The sequence below is a fragment of the Dendrobates tinctorius genome, unplaced genomic scaffold (genome assembly GCF_039654945.1).
Source record: "Dendrobates tinctorius isolate UK_male_01 unplaced genomic scaffold, ASM3965494v1 ptg000057l, whole genome shotgun sequence".
NCBI classification, from domain to species: domain Eukaryota; kingdom Metazoa; phylum Chordata; class Amphibia; order Anura; family Dendrobatidae; genus Dendrobates; species Dendrobates tinctorius.
In genome coordinates this window covers 7,664,013-7,676,107 of record NW_027361725.1, presented here as the reverse complement: position 1 = coordinate 7,676,107, position 12,095 = coordinate 7,664,013, and the positions used below count along the sequence as shown (strand labels likewise).

The 12,095-nt window shown below is 41.3% G+C and overlaps 1 protein-coding gene across 1 annotated transcript in view; it reads left to right on the top strand.

Annotated features, from left to right (window-relative positions):
- The window catches only part of LOC141091953 (cholesterol 24-hydroxylase-like), a 58,711-nt gene that overhangs the window by 23,256 nt on the left and 23,360 nt on the right, over positions 1-12,095 (top strand). The window contains 7 exon segments of the mRNA XM_073577763.1: positions 188-265; positions 1,511-1,592; positions 1,920-1,990; positions 3,733-3,819; positions 11,209-11,347; positions 11,519-11,570; positions 11,573-11,616. Of these exon segments, the coding sequence (XP_073433864.1) occupies positions 188-265; positions 1,511-1,592; positions 1,920-1,990; positions 3,733-3,819; positions 11,209-11,347; positions 11,519-11,570; positions 11,573-11,616 (553 nt within the window).

The window sequence follows — 12,095 nt, the reverse complement described above, 5'->3', positions numbered from 1 at the left end:
TGAATCAAAATATTATACATTCTTGAATATATATGCGGAAGTGGCTGTTACATATCACTCTTAATGTGCTTCATACATATAGACAAGTACAAAAGTTCAACATTTTGGAAGCAATGTCTAACATGATTGTTGCAAAACTTGCTCACTATAGGCATAATTATACCCATAGCTATGTCCTATTTTTCAGTTTTCTTTTTGGACACTCACCCACAATAATTAAGATCATGAGGAATAACTTGGTTGTATACGATACCTTTCTGGAATGGTAAGTTATCAGATCGGCGATGATTAATTACTGGCTTTCATGTTTCTTTGAAGATGGTGCAACCAGTGGCATAGTATGGGTTGCCATAGCCCAGGGAGCAGGCAAGTATTTTGCACTCCCAATCCCAGGAATCATTAGCTTTCCCTGAGTTCCCACCAACCTTCCACTATTGAACCCCATAACACTCAAGCATATGCACTGTAATTATTTGAGGCTAATACTGATGTATTTATAGTTTGTGCTTTGACCTCCAAGGTTTTTTTTATGCTTTTTGCTAAAATATTAAAAATAAAAAGTTATACGTTGATTTATTTTTTTTCTGCTTATTATATTTTTTTTATGTAACAAGTTTTTACCCCATCCCTAATATTAACCCTATTCCAATGATGACCTTTAAACCTAGTGAGGGTTAAAAAATCTGTAAAAAGCAGCTCTTAGTTTCAATAAGTCTTTAAAGTAATTGATTCCTTACTGTCTTCATACATTAGGTACTCCGCTTCTGTCACATTATGCACAGCTCAGTAGCTGAAATTAGTTTTTCCATAGGCTGCTGCGCTTTGCATAGGTTGCGAATGAGAGAAAGCTCATTTAATTATTCAGTGCTTTGTCATTCTGGTCGCCGCCTATGCAGAGGGCAGCAGGCTGGATATCAGTTACTGGGCCAATGCCAGGCGGGCATTCACTGTCTCGATCAAAGTAGAAGTGGTACATGCAAACGACAATAATTTAATGGCGTTGAACAGCGTATGGGAGGCAAAATTTTTAACCCTATTTTGTATCCTTATAGTCATACTGACCTGAAGAATCATGATGTGAACACGCAAAAAAAGAAATAATAGAATTGCAGAGGTTTTTTCTACCATTTCACCCCAACTGGAATTGAAAACTTACCTAGTTCTTAAGGGTTTCAGGCTTTTTTCCCCAATCACCCAACATTCTTTTTACTCATGTTTTTAAATTAAAAATAGGTGTTTTTAGACAAATTTTATGCCTAATTTATGATGTTTTTATGCACTTTTTTTCTGTCTGCGTCGTTTTTTAGGTTTGCTGAATGCTACAGGTGTTCTTTTCCAGTCTGTAGGCAACTCTCCTGTGGCTGAGAAGCCGGAGATATAGCAATCAGATGATTTCTGGGCCGACTTCATACTAAAAGGGGTTGGTTTGTATCTATCTTAGCCTCTTCTTAGGATTTGCACATGTATCCACACACTTGTCTGTCATGCCATAATAGTATTTTTTTTCTAGGGCTGAGAAGTACGGTCCTGTGATACGGGTTAATGGATTACACCATGTAATGATTCTTGTTCACAGCTCAGAAGGAGTTAAGGTAAGTAGCCAAACATGTCTACGTAGTCAGATAAGTCACAAATCACTCAGATTCTGTACCCTTTATTGATGTCCATGTGTTTGCCCAAGTCAACAGTGCCCATCAGTGTCTCACATCTACCCCTCTATAATTAGATCTTACATATATACACAGATACTGTACACCCACAACTAGTATTTTATGTTCCAATGTATCTAAGCCAATTCAACTGGATATATTTTTGTTACTTTTACCAATATGACTTTCATGGCCAAATTGTTTTTTTTTTGTTTTTTTTTTATAAATCCTATCTTTAATTCATGGTTTCATTTTCTTTACATTTCACAGGAATTCTTGATGTCACCAAAATACCCCAAAGATCCTCTTTATAAACGTATTGAAAATTTATTTGGAACAAGGTAACAATACCTTGCCCTCTTTAGCAACTTTGTTTCAATGCATAAAAAAAAGTTTGCATTTAATTTTGGTCAGAGGAAAGTGGCATTAGACTCACTATATATATATATATATATACTAGCTTCGCCCGTGCGAAATTGTCGCACATTGGTCGTCAGGGGCACAGGCAATTTCAGAAAAAGCAAGCTGGTCATTTATATATGTAGTCTGGCAATACAATAAATTGTTTTGATAAGTAGAGGCCAAAAAATGTTTTCCCGTTGAGTTGCCACCTGCTGATCATTGTGTCTTTCTGCAGGTTTATGAAAATGAATGTTTAAACTGTATTTAGTGATAAAATCGTTAATGTGTGGTTTGTTTGGCTGTTTTCTTACTGAAGGGTGCAAGTTTACCTTTCAAATGTATCATTTGTGTGGGTGTGTGTGGGGCGAAGTAATAAGCGAAAAAGCAGTGCATGTTTACAAATGTGTTGGTAGTGTGCTTTGGGGTACTGTGGTGCCACCTGCAGGTAATTTTTTCTTACTGCAGGTTTATGAAAATTAATGTTTAAACTGTATTTTGTCATCAAATCATAAAAAAAATTGCATTTAATTTTGGTCAGAGGAAAGTGGCATTAGACTCACTATGTATATATTTTAGGGTAGGTGCACACAGAGTTTTTTGAGGAGTTTTTTGGAGCAGGTCCGTTTCGATATCCGCTTTAAAAAAAATGCTTGAAAGACTTTTCCTATTCATTGTCATTGTAAAACACCTTCCTGGTCTCATGTTCCCATGTCTCATAAGGTGCATGTCACCTCTTTGAAGAGTCTCCTGATGGTTCTCACTTCTAACTAGGCATAGTCCAAGCAAAATGCTGCAAAAATATGTGTCAGAAGAAAAACTCTCCAGATCACTTCAAAAATTGTACACACAATAATCCTTAATTTTGTCCTTGTGCTAATTTATTTATTTGTATCAATTAACAAAATGCAAAGTAAATTAACAATGAATCTAAATCAATAATACAAGTACTTGTACTTGCACACAGTTTCCTTAAATAACTTGGCTTGGAGGTTTTTCCAAATAACTTGAAGAACTAACCACAGATCTTTGGTGCATATAGGCTTGCGGATGATAAGCAATTGTAATTCTTTTATCCATTTTCTTAGGAATACATTTCAATGACGGTAATTAATTAAACAGCTTATTTAATGTGAAATTTCAATAGCAAATATTTATTTATTTTACTCACATATAGCACCATTAATTCCACAGCGTTTTACAAACATTATCGACACTGTCCCCATTAAGGCTCACAATCTAAGTTACCTATCAATATGTCTTTGGAATGCGAGAAGAAACCAGAAAACCCCGAGGATACTCAAGAAAACATGGGGAGAACATACAAACTCCTTGCATATGTCGTCCTTGTAAAAACAAAATTGAAAAAGCCAAAAATGGTTGATTTTTTTCTGTATTTGCATCACAAAATAATTTTATAAGTTCACAAAATACAATTTCTCTCGCATAAAACGAAAAGCTTGATACGGCCACATCAGTGGAAAAATAGAAAAAAATTATGGCTCCTGAAAGACAGAGAGGGAAAAATGTAAAAAATTGGCAGGTCTTTAAAGGGGTTTCCACCTGTTGTAAACACCTGCTAAAGATGAAGATCCCTGCCTATATATTGTGTATAGATTAAACTTCTAAACTGTCTAGTGCAATATTTAACACTTTCTATGAATTTTTTTTTTCCATTTTAAAGATTTATGGGGAAGGGTTTACTGTCAGATCGAGATTACAACCATTGGAACAAACAGAGCAGGATTATGGACCCAGCATTCAGCAGAACGTAAGAACCTGAAGACTAGGTAGTATGAAACAGGAAAGATGTATATCTTTGTACCGAGTTAGCCAGTAGATAGAAAAATATTCAGGATTGAGAGTCCTCAGTGGTTGATACCTTTTAATGGCTAACTGAAAAGATGGTAACAAATTGCAAGCTTTCCAGACTACTCAGGTCTCTTCATCAGGCGTTAACTAATACAAAATCTGAAGTCACATATTTATGCACAATATAGCCTAGAAAAAATGCAATAGATAAGACAAGTGATGTGAAGCAGAATTATCAATATGGGAGAGGGAGAAACATAAATATAAACATTGGAACAGTTCATAGATAAGGAGTCTGGTAGTATGGTAGCTAGGTAGTATGAATGCACTGACGCTTCTCCACAGATGACCTCTTTAACTATTTGACAATGGGTTCTTCATATCAGATAGCTTGTTTATCCCCTTCATGACCGGAGATAGTTTTGTTTTTGCGGTTTTGGTTTTTTTTTTTGCTCCCTTTATTCCATGAGCCATAGCTTTTTTATTTTTCGGTCATGCGGGACAAGTTGTATTTTTGAATGACACCATTGGTTTTAACATATCGTGTACTGGAAAAAGGAAAAAAATTCCAAGGGCAATTTTTTTTTTACCATGTTCACTGACCTGCCATTATGAGTCTCCAGCTCATTACGAGTTCATAGACACCAAACATATCTAGGTTCTTTTTTATTTAAGTGGTGAAAAAAAAATCCAAACTTTGATTAAAAAAAATTGCACAATTTTCCGAGACCTGTAGCGTTTCCATTTATCTGTGAGTTCACGTTGGGTGAGGGCTCATTTTATGCGCGCTGACCTGATGTCTTTATTGATACCATTTTAATGTAGATATGATTTTTGATCACCCATTATTACATTTTATTGCAATATAGTGACCTTTTGAATTTTTTGCTTGTTACGCCGTTTAGCAATTGGGTTAATTTTTTTTGTATTGATTGGGTGATTCTGAACGCGACAATACCAAATATGTGTATATTTGATTTTTTTAAAAAATTGTTTTATTTTGAATGGGGGAAAAGGGGGTGATTTTAACTTTTATATATTTTTTATTTCTTTTAATATTTTTTTAAATTTTTTTTTACTTTTTGCATGCTTCAATAGTCTTCATGGAAGACTAGAAGCTGCCATAATCCGATTGGCTCTGCTACATACAGGTGATGATCAGATCGCCTCTGTGTGGCAGAAATGCTCACTTGCTATGAGCGCCAACCACCAGGCGGTGCTCATAGCAATCCAGCTATGACAACCATAGAGGTCTGCTTGAGACCTCTCGTTGTCATGCCAACCCATCAGTGACCTGCGATCACATGACGGGGTCACCTATGGGTGGGATTTCCAGCATGCTTCCAGTAAGCACAAGTTAAATGCCGCTGTCAGAGATTGACAGCGGCATTTGACAGTTTAACAGCCTCGGGCGGATCACAATTGTTCAAAATAACTGACGTGCTGGGAAAGATGTGGGCTCAGCGCTGGAGCCCACATCAAAGGGAGGGATTCCGACGTGAACGTACTATTACGCCCAACGTTGGAAAGGGGTTAACCTGACATGTGACATGCATGTATATCACATGCACCGTACCTGTGTATGGCATGGGCTCAGGAGTGGAGTCCACACCATACCCAGCTAATGTCATGTAACAAAAACCTGATCTTCAATTGCTGCTGTCAACCCCTTAAATGACACTGTCAATCTCTAACAGCAGCACTAACCAACTTACCCCTGTAGATAGGATCTATTGATTGCCTGTTACTGCATTTTATTGCAATGTAGCAGTGTCCAAAAAAACGTAATTCTGGCATGTTTAATTTTTTTCTCGTTACGCCGTTTAGTAAAGAGGTTAATCCTTTTTTTATATCGATAGATCGGATGATTCTGAACACGGCGATACCAAATATGTGTATATTTGCTTTTTTATTGTTTTATTTTGAATGGGGCAAAAGGGGGGTGATTTGAACTTTTAATTTTTTTATATTTTTAAAAACTTTTTTTTTACTTTTTGCATGCTTTAATAGTTTCCATGGGAGACTAGAAGCTGCAGTACTTTGATCATGCTACACACAGGTGATGATCAGATTGTCTGTGTGTAGCGGAAATGCTCACTTTCTATGAGCACTGACTACATGGTGGTGTTCATAGCAATCTAGCAATGACAACCATAGAGGTCTGCTTCAAACCTCTGGTTGTCATGCCAACCCATCGGTGACCCGCGATCATGTGACGGGGTCACTGATGGGCGGGATTAGCAACATGCTTCCGGTAAGCGCACGTTAAATGCCGCTGTCAGAGATTGACAATGAATAACAAGATCCCAAGTGCAGAGTACATAATAGTAATCCTTCTTAGGTCACCCTCAGTGACTTTTGGAGACAAATCCCCTATGGAGCTCCAGATATGTAATAAGCAAGCGGAGCAATAACCACCATAATGCCAAAATATCCAAAAATATTAAAGAAGTCTTTAATGTAATAGTATCAAAATATAAAATTCACATAGATGAATAGTACAACATGTAACACGAAACAGATAGTTGTTAACACATGAGCCAGGAAAAAACTGATGAAAAAGCAGTCCTGCGTCCAGACATGGACATAAATGGGCTAGGAAACAAGAAGTATTAGTTCCTTAATTAGGATCATCCCTTAGTCTGTAGTATAATGCCATCAGAGGATAAACCCCAGTCACCATATAATACTCTTCCATGTAGTAGATCCCCGTACACATGTAACCATGGCTAGTAAATGGATCCAGGTATATGGGACAAAAACATGCGGCATAGGAAATGTTTTCCCTTCACCCATGACTGCACACCTGAGAGAGGGATCCGCCCTGCCAGGACAGGAACCTACTGAGATATAAGGGGCGGCACCTCTCCCCCGCTTCAGTTGGGTTCCTGTCCTGGAAAGGAATCCCACTGTTGGCGGTGCCTGTCATGGGCAAAGTGAAAGAAAAAGAAAGAAAGAAGAAAAAAAAAAAAGGGCCCATCTCCGTCCCGGTGCGGGAAGAACAGGTATCTTACCTGTAGTGCCGGCCGTCAGATGCTGGAGGCACAGTCCCCGGACCCTCCGGGGCTCCGGGTTCGTGTGGGCGCAGGTGGGATCCCGGTGGCTCCGGGGAGCCCCCACCGTGCCACCCTCCCCTCGCGTGCGCCCGCATCTCGATCCCCGAGGCATCTGATGGGGAGAGACGCGGGCATCTTCCGGCCGCTGACGTCATCGGCGCAAAGGATTGTGGGTGCGCCGGCTGATGTCAGCTCCAGGCGACGGTGTCATGGTGCCGAGTGCGACGCCGGCCGGCTTTCTGAAGCAGTCGGCCGGCGATCGCAGGGGGAGGGGAGGCAGCTTAACGGGCCACTCACCAGGACGGAGGCATATTTAAAGGAGGAGAAGCGGCGGGGCAGACGGTGCAAGTATGGAGTCAGAGCAGGAGAGGTCCTTGTCTCTGCCGCCCTCACAGCCCTCCGGCCGCAAACACGGAATCCGCTCAAGCAGCAGCCGCCCCAGCCGCAGGTCGGGAGAATCCTCAAGATCCAGAGAGCACAGGTCACGTGCTCTGACGCAGCCTCCTAGTCCGGTACCCTTGGTTACAGGTGGTGAGTGATCTTCGTGAATGCTAGCATTTATGTTAATAGGGTTTCTCTGTGTATGCTTGACCCTGTAGGAAAGGCCCAAAAAAGCAGGAAGCAAGAAGAATAATAGGGACTGTGCGATATGTAAAACAGCCCTAGCAAGAGACTGGCAGAAAGACCTCTGCGCCAGTTGTATTCAGCGAACCATAGCGGAGGAAGAGCCTAGTTTCGTGGCTAATTTGATATCGGCCCTTAGGTCGGAAATGGAGGGTTCAATTAAGACCCTATTAAAAAAGGGAGGAAAGGTAGGAAGAACCCCCCTAGTTCTCCCTCAAATTCCTTTTCGGCCTCGTCTCAATCAGAACAGGCGTCCTCCTCAGACTCCTCTGAAAGCCTTACACATAAAAGGGGCAGAAAATATAGAGGCCGATTTCCTAAGCCGCAATACTCTGAGGCAGGGAGAATGGGTCCTAAATCGGTCCATTTTTAAAAAAGTAATGCAGCTTTGGGGGGAACCAGTGATAGACCTCTTTGCCAACAAACACAACAGGCAAATACAAAGGTTTTGCTCTCTAAACCCGAGGGAAGATCCATGGGCAGTGGACTCTTTGCACATTAAGTGGAACTTCAAGCTGGCCTATGCGTTCCCCCCAGTTGCTCTGATCCCAACAGTGGTCAAGAAGATCAGGAGCGATCAGGCCAGAGTAATTCTAATAGCCCCATTTTGGCCAAAAAGGCCCTGGTTTGCTCTACTGCGGAGAATGTCCCTCTCCGATCCATGGGTTCTGCCAGAAATCCCGGACCTTCTAGCCCATGGCCCGATATTCCATGCGCAAGTCAAGGGATTCCATCTGACGGCGTGGAATTTGAAAGGTCGCTTTTAAGGGGTAAAGGTTTCTCTCCTGGGTTGGTGGCCACCCTGCTTAAAAGTAGGAAACCGGTGACGACTAATATCTACAGCAGAACATGGAATAAATTCCTACAGTTCCTAGGTAAGTCGTTAGAACAAGAACCCCCGATTAGTGCCATCCTGGAGTTTTTACAAGCAGGATTACAGCTGGGGTTAGCGGTAAATGCGCTTAAGGTTCAGGTATCTGCACTAGGGGCGCTCTATAACTGCAACTTGGTAGCAAATAGGTTGATAGCCAGATTCATCAAATCATGTCATAGGTCTAAACCTATTCCAATACCCAGGATAGCTCTCTGGGATTTAAATCTAGTACTAGAGGCCCTTACAAAAGAACCATTTGAGCCATTACATCAGCTCCCCATAAAATTTCTGACCCTAAAAACAATAATTTTAGTGGCCCTTACATCAGCCTGTAGAATAAGGGACCTGCAGGCTCTCTCAGTGAACCCACCCTACACACAAGTTTTTCAGGACAGGGTGGTGCTAAGAACAGACCCCGCTTATCTGCCTAAGGTAGCGTCAGATTTCCATCGGGGTCAGGAGATTATCCTCCCATCCGTCTGCGATAATCCAAAGAATCCAGGGGAAGAAAAGTTCCATAGTTTGGACGTTAAGAGAGCCCTGCTAGAATACATATCTATCACCAGCCAGTGGATGAGGTACCAGTCCCTATTCGTAGCTTTTCAGGGTGTCAGGAAAGGCTATGGGGTTTCAAAAGGGACTATTGCTAGATGGACTAGGGAGGCCATTAATGTAGCCTACTCAGCTAGTGGTAACCCGATTCCTGACGGCATTAAGGCTCATTCTACCAGAGCCGTGGCGACCTCCTGGGCTGAAAAAGCAGAGGTATCGATTGAGCAGATTTGTAAGGCCGCTACCTGGGCCTCACCTTCCACCTTCTTTAAGCACTATAGATTAAATCTATCCTCCTCTGCTGACTTAACCTTTGGTAGAAGGGTGCTGCAAGCGGTGGTCCCTCCCTAAGGTGTTTCGAAGTCTCCAAAAGTGTCTCTGGTGTGCTGTCATGGGTGAAGGGAAAACCACCATGGTTACTTACCAGTAGCCGGTTTTCCCGGAACCCATGACAGCACCCGTATATTCCCCCCCCTTTTCACCGTATGGGTGTGCATGTTTAGTAGGGTGCTTTTGGGTGATGTGGTGTTGGATTAACATGTACTAACCTCTCAATGCTCTGTAACCCAACTGAAGCGGGGGAGAGGTGCCGCCCTTATATCTCAGTAGGTTCCTGTCCTGGCGGGGCGGATCCCTCTCTCAGGTGTGCTGTCATGGGTTCCGGAAAAACCGGCTACCGGTAAGTAACCATGGTGGTTTTTGTCCCATATACCGGGATCCATTTACTAGTCATGGTTACATGTGTACGGGGATCTACTACAGGGAATAGTATTATATGGTGACTGGGGTTTATCCTCTGATGGCATTATGCTACAGACTAAGGGATATGGTCCTAATTAAGGAACTAATACTTCTTGTTTCTTAGCCCATTTATGTCCATGTCTGGACGCAGGACTGCTTTTTCATCCGTTTTTTCCCGGCTCATGTGTTAATAACTATCTGTTTCGTGTTACATGCTGTACTATTCATCTATGTGAATTTTATATTTTGATACTATTACATTAAAGACTTCTTTAATATTTTTGGATATTTTGGCATGGTGTTTATTGCTGTGCTTGCTTGTTGTTATGTCAGAGATTGACAGCAGCATTTAACTAGTTAACAGCCGTGGGTGGATTGCAATTCCACCTGCAGCTGTTGCTGGCACATGTCAGCTGCATAGATCACCTGTCATGTGCCTGGAAAGGTCTAGGCACAGTGCCAAAGCCTGCACCAAACATGGGGAGTCTGACGTGGGCGTTCCATTATGCCCAACGTCGGAAAGGAGTTAAAGGTGGGTAGTCCAATTGGGCAACCCAATCTAAAAGTCCACCAGCCCCCTCAGAGAGCAGGGTCAAGTACCACATAAGAACTTAAAAATAAGTATTTAAAAGTTTTAAAGCAATAAAATAAAAAAAAACATAAGAATTCAATAGATGTTACTAAAAATAAAGACGTTAAAAAAATAAATGTATTCAGTGTTGCTGCATGATTAACAGCAGGATCTATAAAAATATAAAATGATTTAAGCCGTATTTTAAGCGCCATAAAGCAGAAACAAATTGAACTGCCAGAATTGCTGTTTTTTGCTTCTCCTCCCTCCACAAATGCAATAAAAAGTGATCAGAGCATTGTGTGTGCCGCAGAATGACATCAGTATAAATGACAGCGCGCCACGGAAAATATAAAGACCTTTCACGGCTCCATCAACAGAAAAAAATAAAAGTTAATCAAAAAAACGGTGTGGTTTTTTAAAATTTAAAATATATAAAATTAAAACTATACAAGTAATCCTACTGATCCAGAGAATCATGTTCCCAGGATATTTTAACTGTACAATGGACACTGTAAAAAAAAATTCAGGATTGTAGTGGGATTTTTTTTCAGTACTGGTTTCAATCAATTAATACAACTCGTTAGATGGCAAAAGAGCGCTAATGTGGCTATTTAGACGGAAAAGATAATAAAAAGTTATGACTCTTGGAAGAAGGGGCGGAAAAAATGAAATTGCAGAAAGGACAAAAGCAAAAATTGGCTGCAGCAGGAGAGGGGTTAAAAACTATAAATGCACAGTATGCAAAGAGTAAACATGAGAGCTTTTTTCTTTATTTATTTCTTCATTTTTTTATATAGCGCTAACATATCCGCAGCGCTTTACAGTTTGCACACATTATCATCACTGTCCCTGATGGGGCTCACAATCTACATTCTCTATCAGTATGTCTTTGGAGAGCTCAATGTCTTTACCTTTCTTCTTCCAAAGCTACCTGATAGGATTAATGGGATCTTTCAATGAAAAAGCAGAAGACCTGGTGGATAAGCTGGGGAATAAGGCAGATGGAAAGAGTCAGGTTGGAATGCACGAGATGCTGAGCAGACTCACCCTGGATGTCATTGCCAAGGTACCTATGGACAATCCTCAAATTTGTGCCTGAAAATATTAGAAAACTGCTTATAGGAGTTGTCCGTCCTGAAATATGCGCTGCTTATCTGCCCCATACCCTTAACACCCTTGAAAGCTAGGAAAATTTTTACTATAATTAACCTTTTTTCTTATTATTTGCCTTTTCCAGGTCGCCTTTGGGATAGAGCTGAATTCTCTTCATGATGACCAGACGCCATTCCCCAGATGAAAGGAATGATTTTTGAGACACGGAATCCTTTGGCGAAGGTATCTATTTATATAATTGCCTTGTAATGTTTTCATTTCCTGTTCTGTCCAGATGTCGCCACATCCCAGAATTCCAAGCGGAGGAAGTTCACCCACCGCCATATTGGGACACCCAAGTGATGCGCGGTACCACCTGTGGAACACCGTTACACCACACACACTCTATACGCCGTGCACACCTCACACACTCACACACACTCACACTTACTCACACACAGCCTCTTGTGCGGTACCACCAGCGGAACACCATCGCACTGTGCCTGCGCGAATTCCGCGCAACCGCAGTGAATAATACAGCTGATCCCGGCCGCAGATGCGTGATGTGTCTACAGGCAGAGGAAGCCGGTCACATTAAAGGGGTTTTCCCACAAACGAAAGTTCATTTTAAAAATTGTCTGTGTCTGACCATGTACGGAGCATACCACATCTCCTGGGCAGGGTAGGAAGCAAAACACAATACTGATATTACAGCAGGGGAT